The sequence below is a fragment of the Poecilia latipinna genome, unplaced genomic scaffold (genome assembly GCF_001443285.1).
Source record: "Poecilia latipinna isolate Pla-1442-1.1 unplaced genomic scaffold, P_latipinna-1.0 Scaffold662, whole genome shotgun sequence".
Lineage (NCBI taxonomy): Eukaryota > Metazoa > Chordata > Actinopteri > Cyprinodontiformes > Poeciliidae > Poecilia > Poecilia latipinna.
In genome coordinates, this window is record NW_015113278.1 from 93,441 (window position 1) to 107,142 (window position 13,702).

Consider the following 13,702-nt stretch of genomic DNA (forward strand, 5'->3'; position numbering starts at 1 on the left):
AAAAGGGAACGTTTTCCTGCGTGTGGGCTCATTTGTAACACCGGCGCACCGTTTTTGTAGCAGTAGCGCTTGATGTCAATTATCCCGCCCCTCCGGACCGTTCCTTAGAAACCCCACAAACATACAGGAAGTAGTTACATTTTAAAAGGATTCTTTCTTTAATTGCAGTCGTTGCCTTACTTCATAACCGTTGTAACGTAAAGTTGATTTTTTAGGAGCAACTAAATATTGATAAATCAGTATTAAAAGAGAAAAACGTCACTTGTTGAAGTGCCATACAAATTATTGCGTCTATCGTTGCAGAAAAACTAGCTAAGCTAAACCGTTGGTAAGCTAATATTAGCTCGTAAGTGCCACGTAAAAAGTAAAGAAAATGGATAATTTGGAAACACCATACGATGAGGATGATGGTTTCATCGAATGCACAGTGAGTTGGCCAGCATGCATTTGCCACTGAAAGAAAAATCTTGAAGGAATCGGAAACAGCGTGGGTCATGCAGGGTTAGCCAGGCAAGGCTAGCTTTAGTCCATTTACTACAATATAAGCATGGCGCCGTTTATCTACGTTTATGCAGAATATTACTATTGCTGTATAAAATATGTTATAAAGAGTATATTACATTAAAGGTATACCAATTATTAATATAACGTATGCATTTCTACGTTTTTTAATTCCGTCATTATAGTGATACTTAGATCATGTAAACATTCAATATATTTATTAGATGACTGTGAGGTGTTGTTTTTATTCAATTTAGATTTTTATTTTTTTTATTTTTATTTTCTTTGTTTTTTCACCTAGAACTCAATTAAAAAATTCTACACATAGCTTATTAGTTGCATGTTGATTTCCTGCAGTTGGATGTTTGCGTGAACATTTTAATCTGATATATTTTAAATAAGGAAAGCATTCAAATGAGTGTTTGGGTTGAAAGGCAACAGAAATCTCTGTAAAAATTTGCTCTGTAATACTGTTTATATTGACTGACTTTTCTGTTTAACCCAGATCTGTGAAAAATCTCTTAGAGGTAACACCCTCTACAAGATACACCTGACCACCCCGGGACATTTAAAGGTACAGTTTATCTGGGAAAGGTTTTGTAGTCATGGAAATTTGCCTTGAATGTAGATAATTGTCAAACTACAACATTGTTTTTGTTGTTTCACAAAACATTTTTTTTTTTTTTTCAAAAAAACAACACTGTTGTTGTTCCTACAGACCGGAGGAAAAAAGGTGGTACTTTGTGTGAAAATAAGAAAAAAACTCTTCAACACCGATATAAAATTGAGGTGTTTTATTCTTGTTAATGGATTTCCTGTGATCTGTTTTTCCTTATCTGGCTTTATTGATTTGAAAGACTTTGGTTTTGCCACAAACACTTAGCTGGAAGACTGGATGGATTTCTGCTTGGTCTGGAGAATCTGGATGTCACTCACATTTCATTCAGGTGTGTTGGAGGAGGGATTCATCTAAAAGTTGCAGAATAATCGCCTTTGAGGACTGGACTTGGCTTCCTCTTTTCTAAATTCACTGTGGTTTTTTTCAAGACAAAAAAAAAATGTGGGAAAAGTGTTGTCCGTCTCTTGAGTCACTTTTACTTTCCAGATGTGACTGCAACACTGGAAATATTGAGGAGCACACTCAAGTAAGACTTTTGAGTAAGACTTTTGTCTCAACAGTGCTTGCAGGTTTTTTTTTTTGTTCCAGGCATGAATATTTGGATACATTTAGGTAAGACTGGCACTTCAAACTTAAAGTGTTTCTTCCATGTGATTCAATGGGACTTAAAGAAAAATCAACCTAAAGAGGTAATTTGTGATGGCCTCTAACTTCAGATGAAATTAGATTCATCCTGTTCCTCAATATGGACTTCAGCAGGAAACCATGTGTTTCACTTGTCACTCGTCTGGCGGTCACCTATCTGATGCTGGGGTTATTGGTTAATCCCAAACGTCTTTTACACCATAGTCCCCGGAAGATAACAATCTCTCTTTATCAGTTTGTTGAACCTTTGAAGGTACCTGGCTTTGATGCTGCTGCGACAACAGATTGCAGAAGACTGTATAATCTCAACAACAGACTTACAGAAGATATACAGCATCTTGCTCTGAACCTAGAATTTCCTAAAATTCCTCAAGAAGGAAAATTCTGCTCAGTTCCTTTTTTGTAAACAGATTCATTGTTGTGTCTCCAGGCGAACACCAAGGTATTTATATTCCTCAACCACCTCCACTTCTTCCTGCACAATAGAAATCATGTTTGACCTGACCCTGTTTCAAGGTCCATCTTATCAGCTATGACTAAGACTTTTGAGAAGCTGGTCTACCTTTTGGTTGTTATGATTTCCTTAGCTATTGTTTCAAGCAAGCTTAATTAATTTTCACCTTGAAGTATTTTTCTGATAGATGATCACAATTTTCATGGTGGGTATTCAGCTAAGTAAGGATTATCCAACTACCCTTTGTCTTGTGGCAATATCAGTGACTTGTCAGCATCTTCAGTTACACTTTTTGGCTACAGCGGATGTTTTGGATTGCTTTTCTGCTGCTTTTTGAATTTGTTTGGACTTTACATGTTCCTCTTGATCTATATAAATCTAATTACAGCTTCTCAGGAAACAGATTTGCCTTGGTACGGCAGATTTGATGTCTTATGGCGTAATGCATCTCGTAAAAGCAAAGCCAACTACTTTTCTTCAAAACAACACTTGCATTTTTGACAGAGCTTGAAGAATGAAGTACATCTGCACATCTCTTACTTGAACATTTAATTTGTAAGTATTGGGGTGGAAATTGTCGACCCCAAAGGAGATGGATCTTTAATCGGGCCACTGAGTGTTGGAGAAAATGAACTTGAATCGACTGTGTGCTGACACAGTGGAACCCTATATCAAGTGCTCTTGCTTGGCAGAAATATTTCATCAGGATCAATTGATTCCACATCTACACTGCTGCTGTTTGTATGACAGACATCTTCTCATCAGTTTACAGAAAAACCTGTGTGCAGGTTCTTCTATAACGAAGAAAAATTTCTTCATTTATTTGGACTTGTCCACAAATAATTGACCTGGGCATGTAGGGTGTACATATTTCTGCAGACCTGAATATGCTGCAAAAAAAAAAAAAAAACTGGCCATGTGAGTATAATTGAGCTCTGTATGACTAAGCAAGAGTACATGAGTCCTCCTCTGGTAAGCTTGATTATAAATGTTTTTAATGACTTACTTTTCTTGTTTTGTTTTTTTTTAGAAAAGTTGGAGTTGTGCTGTTTGTTCAGCATCATTTCACCTAATATCTATTGTTTTCCTTTTATTCCTGGCAGAAAGAGGATGCTCTTGTTGCTGAGGGTAAGTGGGCCTAATCTTCAAACAAATCTCTAAACTTTAAACCGCATTAAATATAATTTTGAAGAAGGGGCATCGAGTTATAATTTAAGGACAGAATTTAAAAAATGTCGGTAGCGTTGTACAGCCATACAAAATTTCTGCCTTATACACTGTGTGCACAATTATTAGGCAAGTTGTATTTTTAAGAATTTTATTACTGAACAAAAGTAGTACTAAAATGTTAATTTTCAGACTACTAAACACTTCCGCGACATTTAGGAGCATGGCTTATGTCACTGTCGGGAAGCGGGGAAGGTATCCCGTCAGACCGTCAGTTCCCAAAACTATACCAACCCTCCTCTACTCCCCCACCCTTTTTCTTTTTTTTTAAAGTGCATGCGGGGTCAGTGTGACACCACAGGACTGCACAGAGGGTAAAAAGTTTGTGGGACGGTTAAGAAAGTGATGTTTCAGCGTTCTTGGGACATATTTGTGTGTCCACAATTATTGGGCAACCATTGTGCAGTAACATTGTGCATCTAAATGAAACATTTCCCAAGAAAACATTTATGATATTAAAAACTGACTAACATAGCCACCCTTTTTAAATAACTATCACAAACTTTCCACTCACAAAATCTGTCGGTTTCTTGATCTGCTGACGATATATCTTTGGTGCAGCAGCGACCACAGACTCTAAAGCCTCTTCTCCATTTCCAAGTCTCACTCTAGCTGGTTCGGTTCCAGCCAAGCTGTGTCGGTCTCCATTAGCGATATATTCCTCACTATTACGGGTACAGATGGAACCCTGGGTGGGCCGTGAGCGCTCAGGAGTTGTGGTCGATGCTAAATTGACGTCATTTTCAGTGACTCTCAGCAGTGGAGAACTTTGGGTTTCTGGTTTTTTTTGGACTCAGCTTTTTTGGAAGTAGGTAATGCAGTCAAAAGATGTACACCTAGAGGCGCAAAAAGTGGGTATGCAGCGTATGCAACGCATAGGGGCGCAGCACCAGAGGGGGCGCCAAAACCCCGTCTGGAGGGGGCGACGCACCGATTATGTTTTCCCATACACTTCAGCGCGCCTCACGCTCCTTCACCTCTCGCACATAACGACGTACATGTAGCGAGTTTTACACTCCACGTATCGTCCCCTCGGGGGGATGGGGGGGGGGGGAGCGTCGGTCCTTTACCCTGAAGTTCCTTCTGTCGGGGGGGGGGGGGGCCGTTTTTTGTTTTCCCTTCCCCCTGAAAAATGGGAGGTTGCGCAACTGTGTACACCAATATCCACACATGAACTTTACTGAGAGGAAAGGCACGTTGTGCACTCCATAAAAAAAAGAAATCCAAAAGAATAATATTCAAGTCATGCCAAACTAATGTTATATAATTGCGGTGTTTCACACCAGCTGGCATAAAACCGTAAGTAGCCCTGACAGAACGTGGAGCAGACTGTTAGTTGCTTCTTCATTGCATCTGTTGAGAGATGTGCTGCTTGCAGGGTTGTGAAATCTTGCACGCAATACAGCGTGGGGCAGCTTGTACTACCCCTGAGGTGGTTATGAAAAGCAGGGAGGACGCACGCAAGATCTGTAAGTGGAGATGAATATGGCCGGGGTGGACTGTGGAAGAATCGGATGAAGAATGGGCTTAAGAACGGTCGACTGTTTTCCTTCATTGTAAAGCTCGCATCTAAGAAGGACCCACCAGTTCTCAATGGGGTTTAGATCATGTCAGGAGCTCGCTTAGGTTTTTATTTCTGGCTTGCCACATACTTGAATGCATGTGATGAAGCTCTGTTTTCTCCTGAAAATCCAGGTTTTCCTAAAAGATGGAGATTTTCCTGTCTTGTGGGCGGATGAATGTCTCCTAAAACCTATCTGTAGATTTGGGAGTTGATTTAAGACTCCATTGTCAACCTGGAAAAAAGTCTAAGTAGCTCATCTTTAATAACAGCTGTACAGGTACTCTATTACACCCTGCTTGTGTCTGTTGGGTTGAAGTGAAGCTCTGTTCCGGTTACTGATCCAGCCATGGTCTCGTTCATAGGGACCATCAAGGGTCACTCTGATCACATCAGCTCATAAAATCTGTGAAAAACACACGTTTCTTCAGTGGTGGTCGGGTTTCGGCTTTCGTTTACCTTGGCTTTGTGTCTGTACTCCAGGTAGGTTGCACATTTGGACTATGAAGACACTGGAAGAGAAAGGGATTCTGGTAGCTGATTATCCTAAACTCTTTGGCAGTTCATTTGTGTTTGCTTTCCTCTTTCTCTCAGTAAGTTTCTCACAACATCGTTGCAGCAGAATATTTAATCCCCCGAGCTCGTTTTGCAATTTGTTTTATAATTCAGAGTAAATCTTTTTGGCCCATTTTTCCTGAAGGATAAAAGCTGCCCACTGTGATATACGCAGTTTTCCTTAACCCACATCTCCTCTTATTACAAAAGAGACAAACCTGTACACATTAAAAATTATGCTCATTTGCCTAATAGTTGCGCACACAATGTTTATTTCAATAGTTTCAGATTCACCAGAACTCATGGTAAGCAACCTAAGCAGCAACTTTGCAGCAGATTCAACCAAGTCCTGTCCTCAATCTGCTTTGGCTTTCAAAGCAGCACTGATACTACTAACCGGTTTTCAGTTGATTTTCAGAGCCATAACAACAACTTTTTTTTTATGAGGCACCAACCGGTTTCACAAGCCTCTTTCAAAAACACGAGCCAAGAATTGGACTCCTTTTCTCCTTTGGTCAGTTTGTCCTGAATGACCGAAGGCGTCACACTCCATCAATGTGATTAAACCTTTACAATGGGAGATATGTGATGCATATTTTATATGCGAGGCCCTAAATTAACCGTCCTTTGGCCCGAAGCCACTGTAAGTGGCTTGTGATGTAAGAACATCCAGATGCATCTCATTGTACTTTGAACTGTAGAAACTGTGTGATGGGAAATTGTAACCACTCAGAAGTTTATCTCTTTATTTTTATTTTTTTAAATCAACCTAATACTGTCACCACTAAAGACCAAGCTTACTATTAAGCTGTTTTAGGAGGAGAAGGTGGATCACCTTAATGTTAATGAGAGAAGATGTATTTTCTAGCTGCAGAAATAGTTTGGCATGTTAAAAATGTAAATCTTATGATTGCAGAAACCACTGCAACTGGTTTTTTTTTCTTCAGCGACAATTACCCCCACAGGACTTTTTTTTTTCTTTTTTCCATCGATTTTTTTTGTCTAACGCTGCCTCTAGCATCAGTGGAAGTCCCCTAATTTGTTCCCTGTGTGTGAATACAGGGACCTGATTTTAAATCTCAAAAAAGCCAAATCTCCCCCACTTGTTTCTCTCAAGAACCATATTTTCATTACATTGCATATTTTAAAGGTATTGTGGACTTAGAGCTTTGGTTTATGGACTGGATAGCTAGAGACTGCACAACGTTTTGCAGTCCGGCCTCATCTGGTCATGAGGCTCAAAGACGAGTGAGGAGCAAGCAGCGAAGACCTTAAAGAAAAGGAAGCAATACTAAACATTTATTTGTCAGCCAAAGCCTGAAATCGGATGGTGGTGTAAGGATTTTATGGTCGTGCCTTTCAGGTGTGTTGGTTAAACACAGAAAATACAGTAACGGCTGATGGAACTTAAGCTGTAATATCCCAGGAAATAAATGGACTTGCACTCTGCTGCTCTTCCAGGATTACATGACTAGATGGAAATTGGAAAATATTGCTACAGAGCAACTTGTCTTGTTTTTTCTGTATCCATTTACCTGAAGTAAGGCCTTGCAATAACAACTCCGAGGGGAAAAAACTGTACTTCGTCTTTGTTGCTCATTCCAACATGGTCCCAGGCTCGAAGCCTGAACTACCTTCTTTGACCTCTGGCGATGTAGAGATGACCATGCTCCCTGCCGCATCTTCAAAGATGCCTGCCACCCTACAAAGTCAGCTCCTCAAAGTCTGAGGTAATGGTTATCAACCAGAAGAATGAGCTGCCTTTTGGTGGATGGAGTAGGACATGGATTTACAGAAATCATCTGCATGACTTTAGTGTGTCATGGCACAGAAAGGACTGGGCTGAAAGGTAAAGCTCTCAATTTATCAGTCCATCTACATTCTGACCTTTGCATCTGGTCATGACATGGATCGTCACCATAAGTACAAATCATTGGATACAAGTGACCTCAATGGTAATCTTCCACAAGGTGGAAGCTCAACCCTCTTAATAAGAAAATGCATCCATTATCCAACTTTTCATTCGCAACAAACTAAGAAACAGCTCCGGAAGGTGAGACACGACACCTGTGCACGTTCGCTAACCTGCACCAGGTAGAGGACAGATTCCAGGTTCCCAATGGATCCGTTTAACCGAATGTTTGGTTAAACGGTAAGCATTTTAATTGTTTAAAAAATAAATAAAACATTCTGCATGCGTTTCTAATGCTCAAGTAATTAGCTGCACCCATCACCCAAACAGAATTTATTGCATGGTTTTTGGTTTAAAGGTTCTTAGAACCAAAGAATAGGACTAAAACAATATTCTCAACTTAACCTCAGTCTAAACCAGATAGCTCCAAACTAAAAAAAAAAATACTTCAAACAAAAAAAAATGTGTTGGCTGCGACAATAGTTTGTACATAGGTTAAAATGTGATGCTGTGCTCAGTTTTGAGCTGTAATTGAACAAAGCATTTGGACGACTAAACCCCTTCTCCTTCTGTGATTTCTTTGACTAATTGTGTTTGGTTTCTCAGGGAAAGCTGTCAGAGAACATATCATGCCAAAGTTTAAGGACATTTTACACTACCTGGAATACCTGAATCTCGATGAGCCCATTATTGGTAAATACATCGGCACAAACATTTTCTGTTGTTGTGGTATTGCGTAAAAAAAGATTAATAAATTTTTTCCCCCTGCTTTTATCTTAGGTTTGAATTTTTTGGAAGAAGTGGCCAATTTTGAGCCACAGTTGGGTGCCAGATACACCTGCAAGTTATGCAGTCAGACATCCAACCTCGCAGAAATGGTCTGCCACGTGATTGGTCGTAAACACCGGCAGAAATATGTGGTAAAGCATCACCGCTGTATTAAAAAACAAAAAAAAAAAAACAACAAAAAAAAACTTTTTGCTTTTTTCCTACACCCTAACAAATCGTTTGCATTCACAGGAGATAAAACGGCCGGACTTAGTTACCTGGGACAGTCAAACCATAAACACCCAAGGAGGGAAGATAATGCGAGCCAAAGCGGAGATAGTTGAAAGACAAAATGGACGAGGAGTTCCAGAAGTTAGACATTCTTTTATATATATATATATATATATATATATATATATATATATATATATATATTTTTTTATCATATTTCTTCTGTAACTCCTGTCCTCACATTTGTATTTCAGCCGTTGTTGAGAAAGGGGGTTGAAGGAAGACTGAACATCACAAGAGGTACAGTCAAATCAGTTGTTGTGGGAAATCCTTTTTATGAATAATTTTGTCTACTAATCATGCACATTTTTTTTTTATATGTAGCTTATGAAGTAAGTTAAGTAATAGTTGATATAAAATTAAAACTTGATAGTTTATAATATTCTAGCACTTTGTTTAAAACTTATTTGGACTTATTTATTTCATCAGGTTTCTGAAATGCTGTGCTAAATCTACCTCACATCCTGTCGTTTTAATACGACACAATCAATTTTTTTTCCCTCTTCCAATCCCAGCTGATTGTGTGAGGTTTTTTCCTGAACTTAGTAATTTTTAATGAATAGCGATTTAGTGGTGTCCTATGTTGTGTTGCATTTTAAAGTGGATTAGTTCTTAGCACTCAGATTCTGCATTCGGTGTGTTTTCTAGAGATCATATGGTTCTGGTTAGACTGTGCCAGACGATCTTTCTGCTTCTATAGATCGTTAACTTGCTTTATTCCTCACAGTCTAATATCACGTCACCCATCCTAGATGTCAGTATACATATTTAACACAAAGCGTCTACAGTTGTCAAAGGAATTTAATTTTCTTCTGTTTGATGATCAGACATGCCAGTGTTAGTCATATTTGATTTAGTAATTTTCAATTTTTTTTCCCCCCAAAAGTAAAGGAGTGTGTTTTATTTTTATAGTTCCAAAGCAGAGGCAAAGATTCGTACCCGATGTGCCTCCACTCTTACCTGAATTGCGGGAGTATCGCCCAAAGAAGGATTTTTCCGGGATCTATCCAGACCATCTCAGCCGCGGTCGCTTTGAAGAGGGACGGAGAGGAGCGGATTACATGGAAGGTCCAAGTTACCGAGAGGATCGCATGAACCTTGATTGCTACACCAGGCCACTGCCGGAATATGCCGACGATCCACTGCGGTCAACAGTGCTTGACCCACGAGACGTTTCCAGGTACGATCACAGGCCCACTGCGCCGCAGTCGCAGGATTATCTACCTGAAGCTTCTGCTCATAAAAGACCCTACGCAGAACGAGACCCTCTGGAGGAGTTCTACTCTGAGGAAATTCGCCGTGGTCAAGTTCGTTCTCAAGGATACCAGCCCTCTCCGAAGATGATGTACACAGAAGACGAAAAGCTGCGAAGGTCTCTGGAGAGGGAACCCGGCAGATTTGACAATATGAGAAGACATGGGTCAAGTGAACCAGAGGCCAAGAGGAGAAACCTGTCCGCTCCTTTCGAGGGCGATCGCTCACGCGAGTCTTCCTTTGACATACTTAAAGATTATCATCATGAAAGGAAAGACTCGTATCAAGAGGAGGCGTTTAAGAGGGGGAGACTAACTTCAGCTCAGACACACGGAGAAGGTCCCAGTGCCATGTCTAACATACCGGAGCCGTTCAGGCGCTTCCTGAAAGGTAACGGAGCCGAGGAAGGCATGAGCAGGCGAAAAAGCCGCTTCTCTGATGCCACGCCAGACGAAGTAAAGATGGCAAAGGAGATGTGAGTGTAAAGGCTGAACAGATTTCTGTCCATGAAAGTCCCTGCACGACACCTGTTTCTATTTTCTTGGGGACAAAAATTCTTATGTTTTTTTTAAATTCTGCTTTCAGGTACAGAGATGATTATGGACTTCCATACACTCAAACTGGTGCAGATGTTCGACCAGTTGATGCACCGATGAGGCCGGACATCCACTACAGAGAACCTCAGGTAAGATGATTGTTAAGGTATTGCAGATCTATAACTTCTTAGTTAAGGTCCAAGATTTACTGAAGTGAATCAATGTGACTCATGGTCTCATTTTGATACTTTTTTTTTAAAGCCTTCACATCATGGAGCAGGGGAAGTCTACAGTAGAGGAGGCTTTGACACGAGGAGCATCTTTGACCTTCTGGTAAGATTACACATCCCTGGTACATGCACAACAATCTCTGTTCCATGTACTAACCTGGATGTAATCATGAAATTGGTGTTTAAATTTTGCTTTTTTTTACTTTTCCCTTAGAAAACCGTTGAAATTGATAATGCAGAAGAGGCCAACTTCCTGAAGAGCAAAATTTCCAAACTTCTGGAAGAATTTAAGAGCAAAAAGATGGAGAAAGCTGGGGTATGTTTCCGTCTGAAGCTGTATTTTATGCCTGAGAGACCATAACAAACACTGATCTGATAGAAAGAATGATTTGTGTTGTTCCTATTCATCATTTAAATTAGAGAGTTGAAGTATATCCAGAAAAAAATAAACATTCCATCCGTCCACTGTTTCTCTCCATCCAGCCGTTGACAATCCATTTTTCAATCTGTTTGTGTTAATCAATAGATCCCTTTGTATATGCATCCATTATTAGTTTAACTGTCCAGCCTTACTCATCTTCTTAATTACCGTGTGTGGTTTTTTTTTTTTTTTGCCATCTTCATATTTGAAGGCTGACCAGTGTAAAAACATTTGCTATAAATTCGGGGAGAACTTTGTATCTTAAAAAAATGGCAAAAAAAAATTACTGAAGAGTTATGGATAATATGTAGAAAAATTTAAAATTGTATAGGAAACTGGAACTAACAGAGCATATTTCTCTCGTTAAAGCAGTATGACCACGGTCGAGCCAAAGTCTCCAAAAATTACAGCGACCTAAACCCGAACCCACAGCTTCCTCAGGTATACCAGTATGATAGACCCGCAAGGGAGGAGTCTGACCTCAGACGATCCGAAGAGCTCGGTTGCAACAACGGTAACAGACTTGGTTGGGAGCAGCGCGATCAGACACCTGCACAGCGGTTTCATGAATACAACCACGGGGAACCCAGACACTCCAGCAGAAGTCGTTTTGAAGGTATGTCATTGACACGAAACTTGATGCAGACCATGATTTGAAGAGTGCAGCCTGATGCTTCGAGTAGAAGTAGGATTCATAAGAGGCACCACATATTTGCAGCTACCTGGCACAAGTTTAACCTGTTTTCAGTCTAGCAGGTCATCCCTAAGATCATGCTTAAAGGAGGAAAATATGACGCTGAAGTCTAGTTAGAGCTTGACAATGTGGCCATTTAACCGGTGACATGGCCTTTATCCAGCTGCCAGATCAGGGGCAGCAGTTTTATGACCTGAAGCCATCACCAGCTCATAAAACCACTAAACATGTTAACTGAATCTGGAACTAAAGAAAATGTTGGAAAGATTAACATGCAACCCCTTTCCATAACGTAAGCAATTACTAAGTAGCTAGGATGAAACAAAATTGTGAGTGAATTCAAAATCATGTTTATCTACTTTGAATCAGCTTATTGTGAGTGTGTTTGTAAGACCACGAGATCGAGTGTTTTATGCTGCCAACGTGTAAATGAGACACTGACTGTCCACCCAATGAATGAAAACCAAAATCTTGACAAAAATTAACTTGTATGTAAAGAATTTGAGATAGTTTTGAAGATTAAACTGAACTGTCTATTCCCAAAGCTGACTTTCTTCTTTTGTCTGAGTTGATTTGATTAGGCTGCTGCTGATGTTCTCCAGGCCTTGATGAGTGTGGAAAAAGAAAATCGAGTATGGCAAATGTGTTTGTCCAGACTTTGTTCCTTATCCCTTTATGTAAATGTTGCATCCATTCATCCATCTGCTTGTCCACCCACCCACCTCTTTGTCCATGAGTCTGTGACCTTCAATAATATAAAAAAAAAAAAATCTGCGGTGAATTTAAAGTGATCTTTTGGATTTATACATGGGACTGAAAACTTTTATCATATGGATTTAAGGAATTTTACATAAAAATTTGTAGGCACCCCAACATTGAACAGGAGAGCTGCTCTTATACTTAATATCTCAATTTATTTTTTCCCAGGCTATGACATCCATCTGACGAGACAAATATTTTGATTTGTGAAATGTTTTAATGACTACCTTTCACCTGTGAAACAAGAATATGTAGGTTATGTTGTTAATAATGGTAATAATCCACATTTTGTCCTCTAGATAACCAACCTCAATATCCTGAGTCCATGCATCCTCATGACTACAAAGCTCCATCTGAGAACTATTTTGACCCTCACTCCTCTGTACCTTCGCTCCAAATGGAACAAGACGGCAGGATGCATCGTGAGCCTCGCTACTCTTCAAATATGGATAAAATCACCTGTGCTCTCATGGATCTTGTCGCAAGAAAATAGCCTAAAATGTTTGAGAACTGAAATCTGATTTAGATTTTTTTGTGTGTGCTTTAGATACCAATCAAAGTTCAGTTCTTGCAATGTTAGAACCTGACCATTTTATGTAACCAATAAAGAGTTTCTCTGTTGCTGTACTTTTAAAAAATGTTTTTATTGGCATAAGTGTAATGATTTGATTAATGTTGTCCATTTAATGTTTAGTGCAGGTTTTAGTTGGTTTAAAACTCAGTATTTAAATCATATGTTTAGATCAACCAAGTCTCATTTTTGTGTCGATTTGCAAATGACTTTTTTTACTCTATATCTATGAAGAAATTCCATGTGTAGATTAAATTAAGTTTTTTTTAAATAAAATTCCTTGTTTTGCAACTGCAAGTCAAATCTTTCAGAACTCCTTCAAAACATAGTGTAGAAAAAATCTAATTGATCTTCTGGTAGTTGTAAAGTGCTTCTCTTGGCGTTAGTTTATAATAGAATAGTTTCTTTTGTCTGTACCAGCAGCAAACCGACAGTCAAAGCACGCAGATTTACAAAAATATGGAAAACGGAACTAAGAAAAACATGCTTTACAGAAAGGGCAAATTCACAGTAGAAATAAATATTGTGCAATTATCAAAATCTGCGTACTCCGATTCAAAGAAATGTAAAACTGAGTCCGATAAATTAAAAGAACATTATTTTATTTTATTCTTTACATTTGTGTTCTGTTTTATCATCACAATAGTTATAATTTAGTGAGTACTCTATCAAAAGCAAAAGTTATTTTATATCTCGATGAATAT

General features: G+C 39.2%; 1 protein-coding gene across 4 annotated transcripts; it reads left to right on the forward strand.

The window, feature by feature from the left end:
- The first annotated feature begins 197 nt into the window (after positions 1–197).
- LOC106954524 (uncharacterized) lies at positions 198–13,533 on the forward strand. Of its 4 annotated transcripts, none has more exons than XM_015044083.1 (13): positions 198–427; positions 1,007–1,075; positions 3,323–3,347; positions 8,081–8,167; positions 8,255–8,394; positions 8,495–8,614; positions 8,728–8,773; positions 9,446–10,262; positions 10,373–10,472; positions 10,585–10,656; positions 10,768–10,869; positions 11,416–11,590; positions 12,727–13,533. In XM_015044083.1, the coding sequence occupies exons 1-13, from the start codon at positions 374–376 to the stop codon at positions 12,918–12,920; spliced, it is 2,001 nt and encodes a 666-aa protein (XP_014899569.1). In that variant the 5' UTR covers positions 198–373; the 3' UTR covers positions 12,921–13,533. The 4 variants fall into 4 exon arrangements, with proteins under 4 accessions (XP_014899569.1, XP_014899567.1, XP_014899568.1 ...); XM_015044081.1 differs by having other exon boundaries at positions 199–427; positions 11,344–11,590; XM_015044082.1 differs by having other exon boundaries at positions 200–427; positions 11,347–11,590.
- The last annotated feature ends 169 nt before the right edge of the window (positions 13,534–13,702 follow it).

Coding starts and splice junctions, on each gene's coding strand:
- LOC106954524 (XM_015044081.1), top strand. CDS start 374: ATGGATAATTTGGAAACACCATACGATGAGGATGATGGTTTCATCGAA. Junction 8,774..9,445: donor AAGACTGAACATCACAAGAG/GTACAGTCAAAT, acceptor TTATTTTTATAG/TTCCAAAGCAGAGGCAAAGA. Junction 11,591..12,726: donor CAGCAGAAGTCGTTTTGAAG/GTATGTCATTGA, acceptor TTTGTCCTCTAG/ATAACCAACCTCAATATCCT.